The sequence below is a fragment of the Armigeres subalbatus genome, chromosome 1 (genome assembly GCF_024139115.2).
Source record: "Armigeres subalbatus isolate Guangzhou_Male chromosome 1, GZ_Asu_2, whole genome shotgun sequence".
Lineage (NCBI taxonomy): Eukaryota > Metazoa > Arthropoda > Insecta > Diptera > Culicidae > Armigeres > Armigeres subalbatus.
In genome coordinates this window covers 220,315,084-220,340,226 of record NC_085139.1, presented here as the reverse complement: position 1 = coordinate 220,340,226, position 25,143 = coordinate 220,315,084, and the positions used below count along the sequence as shown (strand labels likewise).

Sequence of the window (25,143 nt, the reverse complement as noted above, 5' to 3'; positions counted from 1 at the left end):
AAAGCCTCCGCCTCGTCAGAAGCCACCGAAGGGGGAAGCCGTACTCGTCAAGGCTAACGATGCACGGACGTATGCTGCGCTACTCAAGAAGGTTAGAATGTAATAAGGACCAGGCGCACTCAAACCGGAGAGATGCTCTTCGAGTTGAAGAAGGACCCTGCGGTCGATTGCTCGATTATGCAGGAGCGCCTTGCAAAATCGTTGGGCGCAGAGGCGGAAGTTAAATCCCTGACCCCAGAGATGGTGATTATGTGCAGAGATCTAGACGAGATCACGTCGGAAGAAGAGCTCAAGGATGCTCTAAGGTCACAGTGTAACCTGGGCGAGGTGCAAATGGCAATCCGAATAAGGAAAGCGTTCGGGGGAACACAAACAGCGATAATTCGTCTGCCAGTAACCGCTGCTAACAAGGCCCTAGAGGAAGGCAAATTGACGGTTGGATGGTCAAAATGCCCATTGAAAGCCGCCCCGCCAGTGAATAAACAAGCTGAGAGATGCTTCAAATGTTCGGGCTTCGGACATCGAGCAGGGGCTTGTAAGGGTCCGGACAGATCCAATATGTGTTTTAAATGCGGGGGAACAGGTCATTTTGCGAAAGACTGCACGCAAAAACCCAAGCGTATGCTTTGCACACCGGAAGAAGGGAATGATCATCAGACGGGTGGCTACAAATGCCTTGCCTACAAGAGGGCGATCGCAGGCCAGCAGTAGTGGAGATAATTCAGATTAATCTGAATCACTGCGAAACCGCACAGCAACTGTTATGGCAGTCAACAACAGAAGTGATGTGTGACAAAGCGATAATTGCAGAGCCGTATCGAGTTCCCCCTGATAATGGCAACTGGGTCGCTGATAGAACGGGAATGGCTGCGATACAAGTTAAGGGCAGACTGCCTATCCAAGAAGTGGTGGAGAGTTTATGTGAAGGATTCGTGATTACCAAAATCAACGGCATTTACATATGCAGTTGCTATGCACCTCCAAGGTGGACGGTGGAGCAGTTCAGCCAGATGCTAGAGCAGTTAACCGACAAGCTTATCGGACGAGGGCCGATAGTTATAGGAGGTGATTTCAATGCCTGGGCTGTGGAGTGGGGCAGCAGAGTAACCAATACGAGGGGATACATTCTGCAGGAAGCTCTGGCGAAGCTAGATGTACGATTGTGCAATGAAGGCACCGTTAGCACATTTCGGAGAGACGGGAGGGAGTCTATCATCGACATCACGTTCTGCAGTCCTTCGCTGATGCCGAACATGAACTGGAGAGTTAGTGAAATGTACACCCATAGCGATCACCAGGCGATTCGCTATTGTATTGGGCAACGAATCCCTGCGACAACACGAAGAAGAGTGACCGTTGAGCAGAAGTGGAAGATGAGAGCTTTTAATAAGGACCTCTTCGTTGAGGCACTTCGTCCGGACAATAGTATCGAGCACATTGATGCGGCCGAACTGATAAGGAGAATGGTAACGGCTTGTGACGCCGCAATGCCGCGAAAACTGGAACCTAGAAGCAATCGCCGTCCAGCCTACTGGTGGAATGAGAGGCTCAGTGCGCTGCGTGCTGCTTGTCTCAGATCCAGGAGGCGGGCACAGAGAGCGAGGACGGAACCAGAAAGAGAGGAGCGCAAGGCAGCGTTCCGGGAAGCTAGAACCGCATTGAAACGAGCAATCAAGATTAGCAAATCAGACTGCTACAAGGAGCTATGCCGAGAAGCAGACGCCAATCCCTGGGGTGATGCGTACAGAATTGTGATGGCGAAGATCAAAGGCCCGTCGACGCCAGCTGAAATGTGTCCAATAATGCTTAAGGAAATCGTGGAAGGTCTCTTCCCAAAACACGACCTGACTACGTGGCCACCGACACCATACGGCGAAGATGTGGAAGCAATTGCCGAGGATCGACAAGTGTTCAATGACGAGCTGACAGAAGCAGCAAGGCACCTGAAAACGAAGAAAGCTCCCGGTCCAGATGGAATACCAAACGTGGCTCTGAAAGCTGCGATCTTGGCATATCCGGACATGTTCAGAACGGTACTCCAGCGGTGCCTGGACGAGGGTAACTTTCCAGAAATGTGGAAGACTCAGAAGCTGGTGTTGCTGACAAAACCTGGGAAGCCGCCGGGGAATCCGGCCTCGTATAGACCGATATGCCTGATAGATACAGTTGGGAAGCTCCTGGAGAGGATCATCCTCAACAGGTTGACAAAGTGTATGGAGGGTGAGGGTGGACTGTCAATGATGCAGTTCGGATTCCGAAAAGGAGTATCAACTGTTGATGCAATCCGGACAGTACTCGAAAGTGCTGAGAAAGCGTCCAAACAGAAGCGAAGAGGAGATCGATACTGCGCAGTGGTTACGATAGACGTGAAGAACGCGTTCAACAGCGCCAGTTTTGAAGCAATTGCCGCAGCGCTGCACAGAATGCGGGTTCCCGGCTATCTGTGTAATATTCTGAAAAGCTACTTTCAGAGCAGAGTTCTGGTGTATGACACGAACGAAGGGCAAAAGTCGATGCGTGTTACGGCGGGTGTTCCTCAGGGTTCCATACTCGGCCCAAGCCTCTGGAACGGGATGTATGATGGAGTCCTGACACTGCACCTGCCCAGGAAAGTGAGAATCGTGGGTTTTGTGGACGACGTGTCACTAACAGTGATGGGCGAGACACTCGAAGAAGTGGAGGCGTCTGTGACGGAGGCGATAACCACAATCGAGAGTTGGATGAATGGAGTCAAGCTACAGATAGCTCACCAAAAAACGGAGGTGCTATTAGTCAGCAACTGCAAAACAATCCAACGGATGGAGATCGTAATCGGAGGGCATGAAATTACATCGAAACGGTCACTGAAGCACCTGGGAGTGATGATTGATGACCGGCTGAACTTCAACAGCCATGTCGACTACGCCTGTGAAAATTCGGCGAAGGCATGACGAGGATCATGCCAAACGTTGGCGGACCAAGAAGCAGCACGAGGCGTCTGCTAGCTAGTGTCTCGTCATCGATACTGCGGTATGGAGTTCCTGCTTGGGGGAAAGCACTGCAAACCAAGCGGAACCGTGAAAAAAGTGTGTTCCGGTTGATGGCCATACGGGTTGCAAGCGCGTATAGAACAATATCGTCGGATGCAGCATGCGTTATTGCCGGGATGTTACCCATCTGCATCGCACTGGAGGAAGATATCGAGTGTTATCAGCGGAGAGACACCAGAAACATAAGGAAGGTGGTGAGAATCCGTTCGATGGCGAGATGGCAACAGGAGTGGGACAGTAAGGAGAAAGGAAGGTGGGCCCACCTTCTTATTCCGAACCTGGCAGCGTGGATAAATAGAAAGCATGGCGAGGTAAACTTCCACCTGACGAAGTTCCTGTCGGGCCACGGATGCTTCAGGAAGTATCTGCATCGGTTCGGGCATGCCAACTCACCGTTCTGTCCGAACTGTGAGAACGTCGAAGAGACGCCGGAACACGTGGTCTTCGTATGTCCAAGGTTTGAGGCACTACGAAGGGAAATAACCGGTTTAAGCTTGGAGAACGTCGTTGAGGAAATGTGTCGAAAGGAAAGCACTTGGAATGCGGTCGACAGGGTAGTATCGCGCATATTATCTGTTTTGCAAAAGAAATGGCGCAACGACCAAAGAGAATCGGTATCAGGAGAAATTTTTGTGGCGAGGAACTCTCCGTCGATGTAGGTTAGATCCACCGCCGGGGACTAGACTGAGTAGATCGCGACGAAATACCACCAGCGATGGGTAGTCAGGGCACCAGTGAACCGGACGCCCTGTTCCACCGGAATCGCTGGACTGACCTTGGCACCCGGCTGGTTGGCTTCGGTGTGGGAGAAACTCCATCGCCGGGGAATTCTCTGTCGGAGTAGCTAGATCCGCCCTCGAGGACTAGACCGAGTAGAACGCGAAGAATTAGTTGTTTAAAGTGGTCGAGACACCAACCACTTCAAAGTGGAGGCCAAGGAGAGGTACTTAACAGCACAACAGGCCGACTTCTCCGAAGTAAAGCAGATTGGTAGTACCGGAGAAGTGCAGGCATCGACACAGAAAGATTTGATGATAAGCTCGAATGAGCTCGTAGTAGAAGAAGCATCTTGCGGTCCCGGGGAGGAGCAAGATAGCAAAGGTGAGAAAGGAGGTTTTTTTTCCCTCATTTGAGGTTTTTCCTCCCATCACAGTGAAAGCAAGTTTCCATAGAAACAAGGATTACCTAATTATAGGTAACATAGCAGGCGTGAACCCCAGAGCCCAATCCCACTAGCAGACAGCAAGGGGTGATGGTGAATGTTTCCAAGCAGTTTTGCGAGGAAATGCAGACATTAGTGTCATAACCCAAAAAAAAAAAAACACACACACACACACACACACACACACACACACACACACACACACACGGTTTAGAGGAAACGGCTTGCCGCATGTGGTCTGGACACTACCCGGACAACCTAGTTCGGAGGATGTGTAAAGATGAAGTTGGCTGGAACGCCGTTTTATCGGCTATCGCTCAAATCGTCTCGGAGCTACACAGAAGGTGGCGCGTGGACTCAAGGATGGCTAGTTCAGGCGCAAATAAGAGGTGGTCCAAGGGATCGGAGTCGGCTTCATGGGTCATACCGGTGGTCATGCCCTGTGGTCGAACTCGATCCTTTTATCGAACAAGTGGCCGCGCGAAGAACAACATGGTATCGTCGCTTTTGCGGCGTCGGTCAACCGGGCGGGTTCCGAGCTCGGGAAAGGGGTCCTCGTCAAGGCTGGGGTAGGCGTAGGCACCGCGTCGGCAAGTCCCTCTGTGTGTTGGCGAACAGACCCTATCGCAGAGAGGTCAATTTGGGGTGCACGCGTCATCATCATTCTTGATACCAGTCGTGCAGAGGGAAGCAGGCGCGAAGTCGACCCTTCCCACCTTCCGAGGTGGATGAGGGTTACACCCATAGTGATCATCTAACCATTCGTTTTAAAATCAACTATGGCGTGCAACATCCGAGGTCCGGAAATCAGGTCCATGGGTGGAGAACCAATCACTTCGACAGCGAAGTTTTTACCGCGGCCCTGGGACTGGAAGCCAACACTGAGGACCTAAGCGGGGATGCATTGGTAGCTGTCCTATCACGCACGTGCGACGCCACCATGCCGAGAATTGGCAGACGCCTGGTATACTGGTGGAAAGCCGAGATTGCGGCCCTTCGATCAACCTGCCACAAGGGTAGACGAAAGATGCAACGTTCCCGCACAGAGGAGGAAAGAGCGGACCGCCGTGAAGTGTTTCGAACTGCGAAACATGCCTTTAACAAGGCAATCGAGAGCAGTAAGAGAGCGTGTTTTGACAACCTATGCGAAGGAGCCAACGCGAATCCGTGAGGTGACGTCTACAGGATAGTGATGGCCAAGACGAAAGGAAACTCTTCAGATCAGTTTTCGCAAGGTTAAGTCCACTTTGAACACTTATAACTCGGTGGTAAAGACCGCCGAGATAGCGATCAAAGCATTCAACAGCGCAAGCTTGGATGCCATCGCGCTCTCGTTACACCGGGTGGACCTGTACCGGATTTTGGGAAGCTATTTCCAGAACCGTGTACTATTATACGATGCTGATGCCGGTCAGAGAAGTGTTCCTATTACCGCAGGAATTCCGCAAGGTTCAATACTGGGCACGGTATTCTAGAACTTCATGTATGACTAGGTTCTGAAGCTAAAGCTCCCTTCTGGTGTTAAGATCGTCGGCTTCGCCGATGACGTAACCTTGGAGGTCTACAGGGAGTCAATTCCCGAGGTAGAACTGACCACAGCACACACGATCAGCACGGATTGCGGATTGGATGAGCCGTAGAGGCCTGGAGATCGCTCAACATAAGACCTCGTAACAAAAAGTAACATTTTTGGTATCCCCTCCCCCGTATAACGCGTAAATGTAAAAATTTTAAATGCAGTTTTTTTTCTTTCTCTGAAGCATGTTGGTTTTGGTATTTTTTGAATACTGTTAGAATAGGTATACGGCGCATGATCAAAACCCACAAACTGCTCTGAGATAAAAAGTAAAAAACTACAAAGTCCAACATGGAACAATAATGGCAAGTATGGTAGTGAAGAGGATAGGTTGATGCGTATTCATCGTCTTGATCAAGACATGTTAGCAATTACTTCACTTTGAAGAAAATTCATCTCGGATCAACCTGTCTCTGTATAAAATGGTGGACCGAAAAAAACGATTTCATTTTCAATGACTTTTAATTAACCGAAACAAAGCCAAGTACTAATAGGAACTGGCTTTCTGCCAATCCAATGGCAGCGAAATCGATGAAAACGCCACCTTAGTGGGAAATTTCTTCAGCATCCACTCATTGGCGACCGTCGATCGGACTGACAGACGCCAAGCGATTATGTTTTGCACTATGAAGAAATTTCGCCTTGGGTTGTTATTTTGTTACTCTTCTCAACAATACGCATTTTGAATCACTAACAGCTCATAACCAAATTTAGAATCTCGCGAAAAATTTCACTAGCTGCTTGGAATTTGTCAGTCTCTCCGATGCTTCGGGAGAGCGGTCGTCTCTGTGGAATCCCGATAAAAATGGCTTGCGCGCGCCGGAAAGCAGCCTTCTACACAAACTCTAAATAATTTTCAATTTTTGCATTGAAGCTAAACAAATAAAAAATGTAAATGCTGAAGTCGACACCAGCAAGCTCCCTTCAAAGCCCAATCTAATCTGGACGCTTACCTGACCCGTTACCCATGCTGGGATCGGTCGTACCGGACTGCACCGCATCGTACATGGGATTGCTGAAGTCCGTATTCTTGTTGCTCAGCGTATCCAGGCTATAGCCGTCCAGGGGGGCTATGCCACCACCGGCCGGTATTACCCCGGTCGGTGGTCGATTCGATGGGAAATCGGGCGAGTTGAACTCCACGTTCGTACCAGGTCGGAACGACACACTCTGCGAAGACGTTAGGCTTGGCTTGCCACTGAAAATGGTAAGTATGAAAATGTTACTTTTTGATAATGGTCATAGAATCGGACGGCAAAACTACTCACAATGGCCTCTTCTTGATGATGAAGTACAGCCCAACGGTGGCCGCTATTAGAATGGCCACCAAGATCGGGATGTAGATGGCAGCGGCACTGCCCGGACTGGATCCGAACATTCGTTCACTGTAGAACTCACAGTGCTGTCCGCTGAATTCGGGAAGACACATGCACACCAAACCGTTGCCGCTGTCATCTTCCTGGCACAGTCCACCATTCTGGCACGGACAAATCTGTGGAAGAGGTCGAGCATGCTCGGAAGCTGTTTGGAAGAACAGAATATTCGTTAGGATTTTTAAATTCAGAGATTAATATTGTTTAGGTACTTACGAGCATCGCAAACGACCTCCGTCGTGATGCGATGGGACGTCTGCTGGACGGTGTTATCCGGACAGGCGCATCGCCTGCCGCCTGGAACCAGTAAACACAAGTGGGTGCACACATTCTTGAAGCACGGATTATTCAGCGAGGTATTGTAACGCAGGTCGTGATAAACTGGAATAAATAATCGGATTAAAGGTTGAACAATCCAACGTGCCCAAAAATAACTTACCCTTCAGATTAGATGGATTGGCAAGGCTTCGTTGCACCGCCACTTGCACTCCCCGGCCAAATTTGTCTTGTCGCAGCAGTTCACCAGTATCTCGGGTGATCCAGTACAGGAACGATTCGAACACATCCAGCGAAACCGGATGCTTCAACATCTCACCCTTCAGAATGGCCCGTCGCATCGATCCATCTGGCTTCATGACCTCGATCGTGTTCAGTTTGGTATCCACCCAGTAGACCATGTGGTCCTGCGCGTAGTCGATGGTCAATCCAGCTGGATGCCGAATAGCTTCCGTTATCAGAGGTCGTCTCTTGGATCCGTCCATCCAGGAAACTTCAATCTTTGGTGCAGATCCGCCATCCGCCCAGTACATACGCCCAAGCTGTGGATCTACAGCGATCGAAGTCGGCACCTCCAGTCCAGCATTTACCAGCGCTCTACGATACCGACCATCGGTCTTGGCAACCATGATTCTTCCCCTAGGTTTCGAGCCTGTACGATCCGTTTCGGCCCAGTATAGATTATCGGCAATCCAATCCACGGCCAGCGCGGTTGGTTTCGAGTTACCCTTCATGTTCAGATCCTGAGCAAAGCCGATCTTCACTTCTCCGTTCTTGGCGTTAACCATGTAGCTTCGCTTGATCGTTTTATCGTAGCTATCCGCCCAGAAGATCATTTGCGTGGATGGGTTGTAGTCCAATGCTTCGATTCTCTTCTCACCCGATATCACATCAAACTGATCGTTCAGCTTCAGATCGTACGCCCGAATCTCCGGACCGCTGCTGAATACAACCGTCACGTCTTCCTTCAGCGCCTTGCACACACCGGAAACGGCATCTGTCAAACGGAAACCGTCGCGACACGAGCAGGCGTAGGTGCCGTTCAAATTGGTACACATTTGCGAACATTTGTGAGTTCCCGTTGCACACTCGTCTATGTCCAGGCAGTGCTTCTTGTTCTCCGCATCGATGATAAATCCTGGATAGCACGCGCAGATGTAGCCACCGTCTGTCAGGTTGTGACAGTGATGCTCGCAACCTCCCCTAGTCAATGCCGAGCAAGTACTCGTGTGATGACAACCCAGCTCGTCTGAACTGTCTTCGCAGTCATCGGCGTAGTCGCAAATCTGGGCACGATCGATACACTTCTTGTTCGCGCATTGGTACTGTGTGTACAAGTCGCAAGGCTTCTGCCGAGTTGCACACAGCGTCATATTATTTTCATCCGAGCCATCGCCGCAGTTATCCACTCCGTCGCAAATCTGGTAACGTGCAACGCATCTATGGTTTGCACACTGGAACCTCCTAAGCGTATCGCAGTTGAAGTTCGTACAAACAGAAGTAGCTTCGTCCGAGTTGTCTCCGCAGTCATCGGTGCCATCGCACAGGTCCGACGGCGAAACGCACAGATTGTTCGCACACTGGAATCTCGATTCCGGACAGTACCGCCCTCCTGGGAACCTCGGTGGACATCCAATCTCATCCGACATATCGCGACAATCACGATCACCATCGCACCGGAAGTACGAAGCAATGCAATGTCCCGAGTTGCACTGGAACGTGCCATTCTTGCACTGGAATCCTTCGCAGTTGAACTCGTCGCTATTGTCGCCGCAGTCGTCCTCGTGATCGCAACGCCATCTGCTGGAGATGCACTTACCGTTTCCACAGCGGAACTCCGATTCGGAACACTCGCGGTACTTGCCCTTGCATTGGGCGTCCGACTCATCACTTCCATCGCCGCAGTCATCAGCGAAGTCGCACATCCATTGTCTGTAATAAACACGTGTGAAGGTTTAGTCAGTTCAGATCATTCAGGTTTTATGGAAGCTCATACTTCGGAATGCACCGATTGTTGTTACACTTGAAGTCCGTCTCCAGGTTACATTTGGGGCAGTTCTCCGGCAGCTCGTCGCTGTTGTCGCGGCAATCGTCCTTACCGTCGCAGAACAGCCACTTCGGAATGCAGCGATAGTTGGACTGGCCCGGGCAGCGAGACCACCCGGTGGTGCAGTTCCTCTGTCGGCACATGTAGGCCGGTTCGTCCGAGTCATCTCCGCAGTCGTTGTCGAAGTCGCACATCCACAGCTTCGGAATGCAGCGGCCGTTCTTGCAGCTGAACTCCGTGTCCGGATCGCAGGCTCGTTTGTCTGAGAGAAATAAGGTTCATTAGTGAATCGTAATGCGTGATTAGTATGTTCAGAGCATCTCATGACTTGTCGGACTAAATTTATGAGTTGTCCGACACACATAATAATTTGTCGGAGTAACCTACTCTTTTCAAAATAAAGTGATGACATGTCGGAACACGATTACAACTTGTCGTCATAAATCTATAACTTGTCGGACTAATCTGATTGCCTTCGAATATTTATAGAACTGCTAGCCTAGCCTTAGTTTTGTTCAAGTCTACTAAAAATGTCTAACTCATGATGTGTCGGACTAATTGTATAATATGCCGATCCGATTAAGTGACTTTTCATTTGTTCCAATTTAATAGTTTGTCGGAGTTACTATGGTCTATCTGTCCCATCTAACAACATGGAAAAATAATACTCACGGCAAATTTCCGGATCCTCATCACTTCCGTCCTTGCAGTCCGCATCACCGTCGCACTTCCAACTGTCCAGGATGCACCGTCCGCTGGAGCGGCACTTGAAGTCCGAAACCGGGCACGGGAGATCACAGTTTTGCTCATCGCTGCCGTCTCCGCAGTCGTCCGTGCCGTCGCAGATCGTAGTCGACGGGGTGCAGTTTCCGTTACTACACTGGAAGGTTCCTGCTCGGCAGTGCCGCGCCGGACACGTTTCCGGTTCGTCCGACTTGTCCTTGCAATCCGGCTCGCCGTCGCACTTCCAGAACCACGGAATGCACTTCTCGTCAGCCCCGCCGCAACGGTGCTGGCCGGTGGTGCAGTTGGCGATACAGGTTTTCATGTCCCGAGCAAGATAGAATTGGTTGGGGCAGGCGCACTTATAGCTCGGAGCTCCTTCCTCGATGTAGCCTTCGACGTTCAGATAAGTGGATTCCAGTGGTGGAGCCAACAGGCACAGATGCGTGCAACCTCCGTTAGTCGCTCCGCAAGGATTGTTGTACGCAATTTGTCTCAATGGATGACTGATATGGATATCATAAGGTCTGTGCGTGGTATTTCTGATGACGGTAAAGTTTTCCCCGGTGAATTTGTTCGCACGGATGATTGCCTTGAGGTTCCAATCGGTCCAGTACAGCATATCGTCGAAAATTGACAGGGCAAACACGTGTGGGACTTTGTTTCCTGACAGAACTACGTGGCGATGTCGACCTTCCAAATCGGAGAACGCAATGTAGTCCAAGTGGGCGTCAGCCCAATAGATGCGATCGGTGAAGTAATCGATGGTTAAAGCGTTTGGCCAAGCAATGTCCTGCTCCCAGGTTAGGATACGGGTGAAGTTCGATCCGTCCATACCCATCTTGGCAATGTAGGCCTGCAGATGCCAAGAAGTGAAATAAAGATAACCGATTCCAGGATGTACAACGATCGCTCGAGGATCAACGACTCCACTCTTCAATGTCTTTCGTTTTGTACCATCCAACTCAGAGACATCCAAGTTTTTGGAATGCCTGTCCAACCAGTAAAGTTTACGTCCGACCCAATCTACGGCGATTCCTTCCAAGCCATGAGAATCGTGCTTGATAATCGGAACCTTCACGATCTTTACATCATCCTTGATGGATCCGAATGTCGATTTGAATATCGTCTTGGCCGTAACGTCACAGAAGTACATCTCCTCCTCTTTCATGTCGAAATCGATCGCCACCACATTCATCAGATCCTGGTGGATCAGGTTGTACTGATGTCCGTCCACTGACATGTTACGCACGTAGTACTTATTGCTGAAGATCAGCCAAGGCTGAGTAGCGTCCTTACGTTTGCACGTGTGCTCGTCGTTCTGTCGCTCGTAGTACCGATCGTCGCATTTGCAGTAGTACGATCCTGGAGTGTTGGAACAGTGCTGTGAACAAACTCCTGGTGTTTCGATACACTCGTCGATGTCCGCACAGGCTTTACCGTCTTCCAATAATCTGCAATTAGATTAGAAGTTAAGAATGCTCGCTTACCATAATGATCTGCGCCCAATACTCACTTATAACCAGAATTACAATCGCAGTAGTACCCAGTCGGTGTATCCACGCACTTATGTCCGCACCGGTGGATCTCCACCTTGGCACACTCGTCCACGTTGCAGTGCAGCGGTTCGTCCGATTCGTCCGAACAGTCCGGAACCTTGTTGCACACCAGATGGCTGTCGATGCACTGCCCATTGGCGCAGGTGAACTTGCCCTCCGAGCAGGTGTTGTTGTCCTTCTTGCAGTCCACTTCGTCCGAGTGATCGCCGCAGTCGTCCTCCCCGTCGCACCGATACTGGTTGCGGATGCACTTGAAGTTCTGACAGGTGAACTCCTGCGTCGAACAGGTCTTGTACTGGCTGTTGCACGTTTTGCCTTCGTCCGAGCCGTCGCCGCAGTCGTTGTCGTGATCGCAGACCCAGCCCTGTGAAAACGGAGGTCACTGTTAGTTACCAGCTTGATGGATTATCGGTTATTGAAGGATGTATTGAGTATTGGCATGGCATCCACAAGGAGCTTTCCGCTATGAAAGAGTAAATGAGCAGGATGGAAAAGAACACAGCCAACGTTCGAACCTGGATCCTAAATCTGCAAGCTTCTGTAGAAAGCTTTCCAAGCTTCTGTAGGAAGCTTTCCAAGCTTCTGTAGGAAGCTTTCCAAGCTTCTGTAGGAAGCTTTCCAAGCTTCTGTAGGAGGCTTCTGCAGGAAGCCTAAGCTTCTGCAGGAAGCTTCCAAGCTTCTGTAGGAAGCTTTCCAAGCTTCTGTAGGAAGCTTTCCAAGCTTCTGCAGGAAGCTGAGCTCTGCAGCTTCTGCAGGAAGCTTTCCAAGCTTCTGTAGCACCAAGCTCTGCAGGAAGCTTTCCAAGCTCTGCAGGAAGCTTCCAAGCTCTGCAGGAAGCTGAAGCTCTGCAGGAAGCACCAGAAGCTCTGTGCTCTGCAGGAAGCCCAAGCTCTGTGGGAGCTTGAGCTTCTGTGGGAAGCCCAAGCTCTGCAGGAAGGCTTCCAAGCTCTGCAGGAAGCTCCAAGCTTCTGCAGGAAGCCTGCTCTGCAGGAAGCCTCCAAGCTCTGCAGGAAGCCTGCTCTGCAGGAAGCTTCCAAGCTTCTGCAGGAAGCCCAAGCTCTGCAGGAAGCCTGCTTCTGCAGCTTTCCAAGCTCTGCAGGAAGCTCCAAGCTCTGCAGGAAGCCTGCTTCTGCAGGAAGCCTGCTCTGCAGCTTCTGCTCTGTGGGAAGCCCAAGCTCTGCAGGAAGCCCAAGCTCTGCAGGAAGCCTGCTTCTGCAGGAAGCTCCAAGCTCTGTGCAGGAAGCCCAAGCTCTGCAGGAAGCCCAAGCTCTGCAGGAGCTTCTCTGTGCAGGAAGCCTGCTCTGCAGAGCTCCAAGCTCTGCAGCTTCCAAGCTCTGCAGGAAGCCCAAGCTCTGCAGCACCAAGCTTCTGTGGGAGCTCCAAGCTCTGCAGGAAGCCCAAGCTCTGCAGCCTAAGCTCTGCAGGCTTCTGCAGGCCTGCTCTGCAGGAAGCCTGCTCTGCAGGAAGCCTGCTCTGCAGGAAGCCCAAGCTCTGCAGGAAGCCTGCTCTGCAGGAAGCCTCTGCAGGAAGCCTGCTTCCAGGAAGCCTGCTGTGCAGGAAGCTTCCAAGCTTCTGCAGGAAGCTTCTCCAAGCTCTGCAGGAAGCCTCCAAGCTTCTGCAGGAGCTTCCAAGCTCTGCAGGAAGCCCAAGCTTCTGCAGGAAGCTCCAAGCTCTGCAGGAAGCTCCAAGCTCTGCAGGAAGCCTCCAAGCTCTGCAGGAAGCCTGCTTCTGCAGGAAGCTCTGTGGGAGCCCAAGCTCTGCAGGCCCAAGCTTCTGCAGGAGCCCAAGCTTCTGCAGGAAGCCTGCTTCTGCAGGAAGCCCAAGCTTCTGCAGGAAGCTCCAAGCTCTGCAGGAAGCCCAAGCTCTGCAGGAAGCCTGCTTCTGCAGGAAGCCTCTGCAGGAAGCTTCCAAGCTCTGCAGGAAGCCTGCTCTGTGCAGAAGCCTGCTTCCAAGCCTGCTTCTGCAGCCAGCTCTGCAGCTTCCAAGCTCTGCAGGAAGCTTCCTGCTTCTGCAGGCTTTCCAAGCTCTGTGGAAGCCTGCTTCCTGCAGGAAGCCTCAAGCTTCTGCAGGAAGCCTGCTTGCAGGAAGCCCAAGCTTCTGCAGGAAGCCTGCTCTGCAGGAAGCCTGCTTCTGTGGAAGCTTCCAAGCTTCTGCAGGAAGCCTAAGCTCTGTAGGAAGCTTTCCAAGCTTCTGTAGGAAGCTTTCCAAGCTTCTGTAGGAAGCTTTCCAAGCTTCTGTAGGAAGCTTTCCAAGCTTCTGTAGGAAGCTTTCCAAGCTTCTGTAGGAAGCTTTCCAAGCTTCTGTAGGAAGCTTTCCAAGCTTCTGTAGGAAGCTTTCCAAGCTTCTGACGGAAGCTTTCCAAGCGTCTCACTATGGGGGATCCCCATACAAGCGAGCGGTCAAAAATAAAATTGGACTTTTAAAGTGATTTTCCACTTAGTTTTAGCTGTGTATGGTCGAAATAGCATGAATATACAATTTCCAACCCCTTTGGGGATCGTCTATGAATTACGTAATTATTTTTTCATAGGTTCGATTAACGTGACAAAGCAAACCTATTTGGGAAGTTGAAATTTCGTGCGTTTTCTTAAGGAGAAGGAAGGGGCTGTACAAAAACTAAGTTCAGCAATTTATGGACATTATGGCGGCGATCATGTTAAATGACATTAATTTCATGACATTCCGTGATATTTTTTGTTCTCACTCTCATGCCTCACAATTTGTATTTAGAACAATTTGTTTGACAAAGTACTAGGATCTGAAGGATCATAAAGCATTAAATGTTAATCAAATAATCAGAATTGAAAATAACTTTTGAAAAAGGGTATTAGCAAATTAGAAATCGCAATCCCATGACATTTTTACGTGTACAAGTTATTCAAAAATGAGATTAATATATTCTCAAAATGTGTACATCCAGTGTGGAACGTACGAATGCACCATTCTTCCGAAAAGCAACATTCTTTTAATTTAAATAACAACACTATTTGAATTACTTTTGATTTGTTGTCATGATTTCTACAAGTTATATACAGCATCATTCTTTTCTGTGTCAAGGTTTAAGTCTTCAATGATATTTTCTTCAATTCCATCAACGATGGAAGATGAGATAAATTCATCTAAAGTATTAGAAGATAAAGAACTTTTGAAAATCTTCAAATATTACAAAATTACGCATGGCATAAGAATAACTAAGTGAAAAATTTTTTCCAACGTCTCCTCGTTATCCAAATCGAGCTTAAAATGGATCTGATTCATGTAAGGCACGAAGGAAAATGTCAACATTTGCCTCTCTTGATCATTTTCTTGCATTATGAGTTCTAAATTTCTTCAACTGTTTATATTGACTTTCCGCTGGTTGTTCAGCCAGTGAACCTCAAAGTGTAGATGAGTGAATAAATATTTCCTACCATTAGCCAGACATTCATGAACACTAGCAGGAATTTCATACGCTCCGTTCTAACTAAGATATTGTTCGTCTTTACTTTTGCAATAAACATGTCGGGAATTATTGATTCCAGGAGATTTATAAATATTTACATATTATGAAATCTCATATTTAGTTCTCCATCAGTAGCTAATGAATAGCTCAGAAAATTAGGTTTAGAGAATGACTCAAACCACTCAAGCCCCAAACGCATTTCAGCGGAATGGCGACGGAAACGGTAAAATTTGACAGGAAATATATGAGCGAACTGTTAAATCCTTCCGTTACCGTTGTGCTGCATTGCATTGGGGTTTTATTCATTTACTCCTTTGAAAAGTTAATTAAATGAGCTCAAATGGTTATAAATAAAGTCGAAGTTATTACCAATAAATGTATTTTGACCATACCCTTTGAGCGCATAGTTCAGTCTGACCCATTTTCAATAGGAAACGATGGGACTAGATTTCCCGTCGAATGAAACTTGTTGCGAGAAAATCGGACACAAATAAGTGTCTAAATGGCGATTGCGTTCTTTTGCGCACATACATACAGACGCGCATGCACACACATACAGACATCACCTCAATTCTTCGCGCTGAGTTAGTTGATATATACCACTAGGGGTCTCCAGGCCTTCTATCAAACATTCGTTTTTGGAATGAGCATTAACCTTGGAGTACGAGAGAGGCAAAACACGGTAAAAAACAAATGAAAAAAATCAGAGTGACTTAACTCTGTTAATTGCAAATACTGGCACGAAATTCTTTCGGGACACTTCAGTCGAAGCTTTGTCCTTGATGTGTATCATAAAAGAACCCGGGGATTCCTGAGGAAAAAAGTTCTTCACTATCAAAGTTGAAAATAGCGTCGTTTTTGGAAAAAATATTGCTTCCGCATTTTTTTCAATTTTTTTCACAGTGTAACCATTAGTTTTTGCACACCATTTAAAAGCTTATACAATAACCTTTGTAATGATGTATTAACATTGAAGAAAAACATTTAAAAATATTTCAATAAATAGTTGAAAATAAAATATTTTTTCAGAAAATTTGCTAACTTTTTTACCCATTTCTGACTTTGCCACCTTATATCTTTGGAACTAGTGCACCTAGAGACTTCAAATTCAGAATTTCTCTTAATTAGAGTATTGACAATGGAGAGAAAATATTTTAAAATAATTCGGAAGACATGACATTTTCGATTAATGACCGCCCGAAATCCTATAGTGCGTCTGTAGGAAGCTTTCCAAGCTTCTGATAGGAAGCTTTCCTAGCTTCTGATAGGAAGCTTTACAAGCTTCTAATGGGAAGCTTTCCAAGCTTCTGATAGGAAGCTTTACAAGCTTCTAATGGGAAGCTTTCCAAGCTTCTAATGGGAAGCTTTCCAAGCTTCTGATAGGAAGCTTTCCAAGCTTCTGATAGGAAGCTTTCCAAGCTTCTGATAGGAAGCTTTCCAAGCTTCTGATAGGAAGCTTTCCAAGCTTCGGATAGGAAGCTTTCCAAGCTTCGGTGGGAAGCTTTCCAAGCTTCTGTGGGAAGCTTTCCAAGCTTCTGATGGGAAGCTTTCCAAGCTTGATAGGAAGCTTTCCAAGCTTGACAGGAAGCTTCAAGCTTCTGATAGGAAGCTTTCCAAGCTTCTGATAGGAAGCTTGAAGCTTCTGATAGGAAGCTCGCTTCTGATAGGAAGCTCCTAAGCTCTGATAGGAAGCTTCTGATAGGAAGCTTCCAAGCTTCTGATAGGAAGCTTCCAAGCTCTGCAGGAACCTTCCAAGCTTCTGCAGGAAGCTTCCTTCTGCAGGAAGCTCCTGCAGAAGCTTCCCAAGCTGTGCAGGAAGCAAGCTTCTGATGGGAAGTTTCCAAGCTTCTGATAGGAAGTTTCCTAAGCTCTGATGGGAAGCTTCCAAGCTCTGATAGGAAGCTTCCAAGCTTCTGATGGGAAGCTTTGCAAGCTTCTGATGGGAGCTTTGCAAGCTTCTAACAGGAAGCCTAAGCTTCTGTAGAAAGCCGCTCTGCAGGAAGCCTAAGCTTCTGCAGGAAGCTTCCAAGCTTCTGTGGGAAGCCCAAGCTTCTGCAGGAAGCCTAAGCTTCTGCAGGAAGCCTCCAAGCTTCTGCAGGAAGCTTTCCAAGCTCTGCAGGAAGCCTAAGCTTCTGTAGGAAGTTTTCCAAGCTCTGATAGGAAGCTTTCAAGCTTCTGATAGGAAGCTTTGCAAGCTTCTGATAGGAAGCTTAAGCTTCTGCAGAGAAGCTGTGCAGGAAGCTTTCCAAGCTTCTGTAGGAAGCCTAAGCTTCCAGCTTCTGTAGGAAGCCTAAGCTTCTGTGAAGCTTCCTGCTTCTGTAGGAAGCTTCCTGCTTCTGTAGGAAGCTTCCAAGCTTCTGATGGGAAGTTTTCCAAGCTTTCGATAGGAAGCTTAAGCTTCTGATAGGAAGCTTCCAAGCCTGATAGGAAGCTTTGCAGAGCTCTGATAGGAAGCTTTGCAAGCTTCTGATGGGAAGCTTGCCAGCTTCTGATAGGAAGCTTCCAAGCTCTGCAGAAAGCCTAAGCTTCTGCAGGAAGCTCCAAGCTTCTGTAGGAAGTGTTCCAAGCTTCTGCAGGAAGCCCTGGGCTCTGCAGGAAGCCCAAGCTCTAAGCTTCTGAAGCTTCCCAAGCTTCTGCAGGAAGCTTCCCAAGCTCTGTAGGAAGCTTCCTGCTTCTGCAGGAAGCTTCCTAAGCTTCTGATGGGAAGCCTAAGCTTCTGATAGGAAGCTTCTTGATAGGAAGCTTTCCAAGCTTCTTTAGGAAGCCTCAAGCTTCTTGGGAAGCTTTCCAAGCTCTGCTGGAAGCTCCAAGCTTCTGTTGGAAGCTTGCTGCTGGAAGCTTTCCAAGCTTCTGATGGAAGTTTCTTCAAGCTTCTGATGGAGCTTTCAAGCTTCTGCAGGAAGCTCTGCAGGCTTCTGTGGGAAGCCCAAGCTTATGCAGAGCCCAAGCTTCTGCAGGAAGCTTTCCAAGCTCTGTGGGAAGGCTTCTGTGGAGCTTGAGCTCTGTAGGAAGCCCAAGCTTCTGTAGCAGAAGCTTCTGTAGGAGCTTTCCAAGCTTCTGCAGGAAGCTTCTAAGCTCTGTGGAAGCTTTCCAAGCTCTGTGGAAGCTTTCCAAGCTTCTGTGGAAGCTTTCCAAGCTTCTGTGGGAAGCTTCCAAGCTTCTGTGGAAGCTTTCAAGCTTCTGTGGGAAGCTTCCAAGCTTCTGTGGGAAGCTTTCAAGCTTCTGTGGGAAGCTTTCCAAGCTTCTGTGGGAAGCCTAAGCTTCTGTGGGAAGCTTAAGCTTCTGTGGGAAGCTTTCCAAGTTTGACAGGAAGCTTCCAAGCTTCTGATAGGAAGCCTAAGCTTGATAGGAAGCACCAAGCTTCTGATAGGAAGCACCAAGCTTCTGATGGGAAGCCTGATGGGAAGCTTCTGATGGGAAGCTTCCAAGCTTGATAGGAAGCCTAAGCTTGATGGGAAAGCTTCTGATGGGAGCCTAAGCTTCTGATAGGAAGCTTTCCAAGCTTCTGATGGGAAGCTTCCAAAGCTTCTGATAGGAAGCTTCCAAGCTTCTGATAGGAAGCTTTCCAAGCTTCTGATAGGAAGCCTAAGCTTCTGATAGGAAGCCCAAGCTTCTGATGGGAAGCTTCCAAGCTTCTGATAGGAAGCCTAAGCTTCTGATAGGAAGCTTCCAAGCTTCTGATAGGAAGCTTGGCTTCTGATGGGAAGCCTAAGCTTCTGATAGGAAGCCTAAGTTCTGATAGGAAGCTTCCAAGCTTCTGACAGGAAGCTTCTGCTTCTGATAGGAAGCTTCCAAGCTTCTGCAGGAAGCTTCTGATAGGAGCTTCCAAGCTTCTGTAGGAAGCCTGCTCTGCAGGAAGCTTCCAAGCTTCTGTGGGAAGCTTTCCAAGATCTGTGGGAGCTTCCAAGCATCTGTGGGAAGCTCCAAGCTTCTGTGGGAAGCTTTTCAAGGTTTTGGGGGATGCTTTTTTCTGGGGGAAGCTTTTCAAGCTTCTGTGGGAAGCTTTCCAAGCTTCTGTGGGAAGCTTTCCAAGCTTCTATGGAGAGCTTTTCAAGCTTCTGTTGGAAGCTTTCCAAGCTTCTGGGGGAAGCTTTCCAAGCTTCTGCGGTAAGCTTCCTAAGCATCTGTGGAAAGCTTTCCAAACTTCTGGGGAAAGCATCTGTGGGAAGCTTTCCAAGCTTCTGTGGGAAGCTTTCCAAGCTTCTGTGGGTTCCAAGCTTCTGTGGGAGCTTTCCAAGCTTCTGTGGGAGCTTTCCAAGCTTCTGTGGGAAGCTTTAGAAGCTTCTGTGGGAAGCTTTCCAAGCTTCTGTGGGAAGCTTTCCAAGCTTCTGTGGGAAGCTTTCCAAGCTTCTGTGGGAAGCTTTCCAAGCTTCTGTGGAAAGCTTTCCAAGCTTCTTTGGGAGCTTTCCAAGCTTCTGTGGGAAGCCCAAGCTTCTGTGGGAAGCTTTCCAAGCTTCTGCAGGAAGCTCCAAGCTCTGTGGAAGCTTTCCAAGCTTCTGCAGGAAGCCTGCTTCTGCAGGAAGCTCCAAGCTTCTGCAGGAAGCCTGCTCTGCAGGAGCTCCAAGCTCTGTGGGAAGCTTCCAAGCTTTTGGAGCTTGAAGCTCTGTGGAAGCTTCTGTAGGAAGCTTTCCAAGCTTTTGTAGGAAGCTTTCCAAGCTTCTGTAGGAAGCTTTCCAAGCTTCTGTAGGAAGCTTTTCTAGCTTCTGTGGGAAGCTTTTCAAGCTTCTGTAGGAAATTTCCTAGCTTCTGTAGGAAGCTTTTCAAGTCAAGCTTCTGTGGGCAGCTTGTCAAGCTTGTGCAGCAAGCTTTTCAAGCTTCTATTGGAACTATTGGAAGCCTTCCAAGCTTCTGTAGGAGGCTTTGCAAGCTTATGCAGGATGGTTTTCAAGTTCCTGAAGGAGGCTTTCCAAGCTTCTTAAGGAAGATTTCCAAATTTGTGAAGGAAGCTTCCCAAGATTCTGTAGGAAGCTTTCCAAGATTCTGTAGGAAGAAGCTTCTGCAGGAAATGTTAGATTTTTTTTCTCCTTTATAAAGACCGTTGTGAAATACGGGTGTAAAAGAAGATAAAAATTACAGGCCATTAGGCTCCATTTCGAATACTGCTTCCATTTCGAATAAACTCCCGAAGTAACAACGGGCATGCCATCTTCATATCCACACTTATATTTGCATAATATTGACGATGGTATTCACTCACCTGATTAATACACCTTCCATTCGTGCACGTAAACTGATCATCGCTACAGGGCTGCGGCGTCGGACAGTTGTGCAGTGTCGTATTCTCGTCCGCTCCGTCCACGCAGTCCGGATCCCCATCGCAGATCCACTTCTTGGGAATGCACTGCGCCCGGGCCCAATTCTTGTTCTCGTTGCACGTGAACTCCGTCTCCTCGTCGCACTTCCTATCGTTGCACTGGTGCCGGTTGTCCTCGTCACTGTTGTCCAGGCAATCGTTATCGCCATCGCAGATGTAGATCCGCGGAATACAGTTGCCGTTGTCGCACGTGAACAAATCACCGAAGCACGTCCTTCCTTCCGATTTGCAATACTCTGGCGGCTCGTCGGCTCCATCTCCGCAGTCATCGTCTCCGTCGCAGTACCACGTAGCCGGAATGCACCGATGGTTCGGGCAACGGAAACTATTCTGCGGACACGTTCGCTGCGCACAGTGCAGCGGATCTTCATCCGAATTATCCCCACAGTCGTTATCTCCATCGCACAGCCAATACGGTTCCACGCAAATATTCGTCTTATCGCACTTGAGGTGATTTGCCGGGCACGTCGTATTCGTCGGACACCTCTCATGAGTTTCGTCCGAAGTTGCATTATCCTTACAGTCGTTAATTCCGTTGCATACTTGACTCTGCGGAATGCAGCGTCCATTCATGCACGTAAATTCTCCATCCACGCACGGCGGATACGAACAGTTCTCCTCATCCGAACCATCCTTGCAGTCGTTCTCGTGATCGCACTTCCATGACTTGAAGATGCACCGACCGTTGTTGCAGCGGAACTCGTTCGGGCCGCACGAATGGAACGCACAGTAGTTCGTATCTTCATCGGAGTTATCTCCGCAATCGTCATCACCATCGCAAGACCACATCCTCGAGATGCACTTTCCGTTCTGACAGTAGAACTTGCTCGAATCGCACGTATGGTTCTTCGGTGCGCACATCCTTCCTTCGTTAACCGGTTTGGTCGAATCGTCGCACTTGCATTCCGCCTTTCCGTTCAGTCCCGGATGACAGCTCTGGGCACATCCGCCGTTGTTCTGCAGACACGGATTCGCTTGACATTGCTGCCGGCTGTGGCTGTACACGTGGATATCCCTCGGCGAATCCTCCAACCTCTTCACCATCTCGATCATATTAGCTCCCGTGTGCTTCTCCGCCCGATAAACACCCCTCAGCTGGAGATCCGTCCAATATATGTAGTTCCTGAACACCGTGATCGCGAACGGATAAATCGTTGCCGACACGAGCACTTCACGATCCTTACCGTCCAGCCGGGACCGTTCGATCTTCTCGCGCACCGCATCCGTCCAGTACAGCATCCTCTCGTCATAATCGATCGCCAAACCGCTTGGCTGCGACAGGTCCTTATCAATGATAGCCCGCTTTAGCGAACCGGCCATCGTCGTCCGGAAGATCTTTCCCGACGTACCGAAACGTCCCCAATCGGTGTAGTACAGCGTTCCGTTGCAGGGATCCAGAATGATCGCACGTGGTCGCTCCACTCGGGTGATCATCACCAGATCCGAACCGTCCATATTCATGGCGTAGATCGAGTTGTTCGAACTGTCCGTCCAGTAGATCTTCTTCTGTGTCCAATCGTATGCAATACCCTCCGGATTGATGCCCCGGGTTATAACCGGCTTGATACTGGCTGCGTCCGGTTTGTCACCCTTGGTGTACGCGATCTTAGCCCAGGGTCGAATCTGCGTGAAGAACAGCTTGTTATCAGCGTAGTCAAAATCGAGACCGACGACGTTGGTAAGGTTGACGACCGGGGCGAATGGAACATTGGTGGAAGCGGGGTTCAACTCGATCGCTCGGATTTCCGTTCGTGTGGAGAACACTACGTATTCGTCTGCCAGTTCGCAGCGTCGACCATCGGCGGCCAGCCGTCCGACGGAGCAGTCGCACTTGAAGTTCGGCTTTTGATTGTACTCCGGAGGGAAACTGAAGCAGAGTTGATCGCATCCGCCGTTTCCGAGCCGCAGGCAAGGGTTGTTATCATCGGTGGGTTGGTTGTTGATGTCGTAGATTGAGATGTCTCGCAGCTTCTGCAGATTGGTACGAACCTTCTCCGGAAGGGTGTTGTTTCCGGGGAATTTGGTGGCCTTGAACACGGTCAGTAAGTTGCGATCCACCCAGTAGATGTCCGTCAAGTAAACAGCGATGGCCATCGGGTTGGCGAGGTTACGGCGAATGACCTGTCGATTTCCTCCGTTGTAAGAAATCTTCTGGATCATGTCCAGTTTGGAGTCGACCCAGTAGACATCATGTGTCAGCATATCTACGGTTAAGTCACGAGGGTTCGAAATTCCCGAGGTAACAACCGGGGTCCAGTTGGATCCATCCAAATAGCATTTTCCAATTCGAGGGTACTGACCATAGTCAATCCAGTACAGAAGTCGTTTGATAGGATTCACCGCCAGCTCACGAGGCGCATCGTTTGTAGTTTTTACAATGATCTTTCGGTGCGTTCCATCCAGCCAACTGACTTCGACGTAGTTCTCATGCGGGAATACGTTCGTGAAGTACATATTTCCGGCAACCCAATCGATCGCGATGCCACGGATTCCATTGCTTCCTATGCCGTCCTTGATAACGCCCTGAAGTTCGGTACCATTTGGACGAACACGGAAGATTCCATTCCAGTGGCCACGATTGTACTCGACCCAATAGATCCACGAGTCCCGGTACAAAATGTCCACGTGTAGAATGTGATGTCCTGCGCCGGTAATCGGCACCATAGCTTCGGATGAATCCTTCAAACTGTAGCCTCGGGTCATGTCCAGTTGGGACACCACGGCGAACGTCTTGTAGGCGTTGCACGAAACTTCGTTGTCCTTCTTATAGCCCATGCCGCATGCGCAAACACGTGCTCCGTTGTCGTGTGGAATACAAATATGTTCGCAGCCTCCGTTGTTCATCATGCAGGGGTGCTGCAGCATCGATCGTTTCTTGTAGATGATCATGTTCTTCAGGTCGGGTTCGTTATCCAGGATGGTTTTGGGATTGTCTCCGTTTGGAAGGTCCACCCGTACAATGTTTTCGTAGGTGGGATCCATGTAGTACAACCTCGATTCCAAAACGCCAAGACCTCGCGGTTTAGCGATTCCGTTCTGCTCAGTCAGAATAGTTTTCTTATTGTTTCCATCGTAATCGATCGATACTACCTCCGGTGGATGCTGCGAGCTGTAGTATACCATTCGCTTCTCAATGTCTATGGTGATTGCCTCCGGGTATTGTACCGTTTCTTCCAGGATCATAGGATTTGAACCATCCATGTTAGCCATTGCGACCTTGGTAGGAACTCCGAAGCCTCCCTCATCTATCCAGAACAGTTTGCCATTTGTTGGATCCAGGGCGATCTGCTTTGGTTTAGATATCGAAGTCCTGTCACCGTCGTTAACCAGCACGATCGTTCGGTACTTCACTTTTCCGTCCACCTTAATGGCTTCGATGTTACTTGCCAGCCGATTTCCAATAAACAGGTTTCGTCCGATCCAGTCGAACGCGATTGTGTAGGCCGCACCAACAAGTCCATTGTCCGCTCCGAGGAAACGCGTCTTGTTGCCTCCTCCGTACGGCGTCGTGAAGACCGTGCAGTTCTCGTCGTCGTCTTCCTTGCCCTGAATCCAGAATAGAGTCTCACCCTTACGGTCGTAGTCCACGCTGATGCCGCTTTCGATGCCTACGACTGGGATCATGCTTCCAGCTCGGAGATCACCGCCATTGAAGGGGATATCAACGATCTGATTGTTCTTCAGCACCATGAGGTAGGCGTTCTCCTCTTCGACGCAACGTCCGTCGGACATCAACTTGAAGCCCGGTTTACACTTGCAGGAATATCCAGTTTTCTCCGACGGACTGAGCAGACATATGTGCTGACATGTCGCCAACTTGCAAGGGCTTTCGTACATGGGTTGAAGTGAAGGATGATGAACATGGATCGACAGGGGCTGTGAAATTAGATGACTGACGACGGTTTGGTTGCTTCCGCGGTATTTGTTAGCGGAGAGAACTCGATTCAATTGACGATCCGTCCAATAGAGCGTGTCCTCAAAAAGCGAGAGGGAATGGGCGTGAAGCAGATAGTGACTAGCGGCCAACACTTGCTGGCGTCCTGTTCCATTGTAGTAGCAGAAGTCAATGAAATCCAGTTTCGAGTCCGCGAAGTACACGCGCTGCGTAGCAATATCCAAGGTCAGTCCATTGGGCCAGTAGATTTTAGTGTTGATGATGGTTTCACGCATTGTACCGTCCATGCCAATACGTTCGATACGTGGGTTCTCACCCCAATCGGTCCAGAAGAGGAACTTGGCGGTAGGGCTCGGATCCAAACACATTCCACGGGGTTGGGTGATGTTCTCGCGGACCAGTACCAAGCGGTTTGATCCATTTTCATTGCAAACTTCGATCGTATTCAACTTGCTGTCCAACCAGTAGAGATTCTGTCCGATCCAATCGTATGCGAGGCCTTCAACAAGATCCAAGCCTGTCGAGATAATCTCCCGCGGTTCTTGTCCGCGATCTAACCGAGAGATCTTTTTGAGTTTCATGTCACTCCAGCAGATGGTGCCGATGTGCATATTGGAAGCGGTTGCAACCACGTTTTCCACGATGATCGGCACCCGTTCCAGACCTTGTTCGTTCAGGTTTGCAACCAAGATTGAGTGACGGTTGGAAATGGTCAAAAAGGCCGAAGGGTGGTTCATCGCCTTACAG

The 25,143-nt window shown here is 49.1% G+C and overlaps 1 protein-coding gene across 1 annotated transcript in view; it reads right to left on the bottom strand.

Moving 5' to 3' along the window:
- The window catches only part of LOC134205786 (low-density lipoprotein receptor-related protein 2-like), a 43,547-nt gene that overhangs the window by 6,528 nt on the left and 11,876 nt on the right, over positions 1 to 25,143 (bottom strand). The window contains 8 exon segments of the mRNA XM_062681379.1: positions 6,721 to 6,965; positions 7,036 to 7,288; positions 7,357 to 7,521; positions 7,580 to 9,348; positions 9,413 to 9,725; positions 10,136 to 11,640; positions 11,703 to 12,109; positions 20,385 to 25,142. Of these exon segments, the coding sequence (XP_062537363.1) occupies positions 6,721 to 6,965; positions 7,036 to 7,288; positions 7,357 to 7,521; positions 7,580 to 9,348; positions 9,413 to 9,725; positions 10,136 to 11,640; positions 11,703 to 12,109; positions 20,385 to 25,142 (9,415 nt within the window).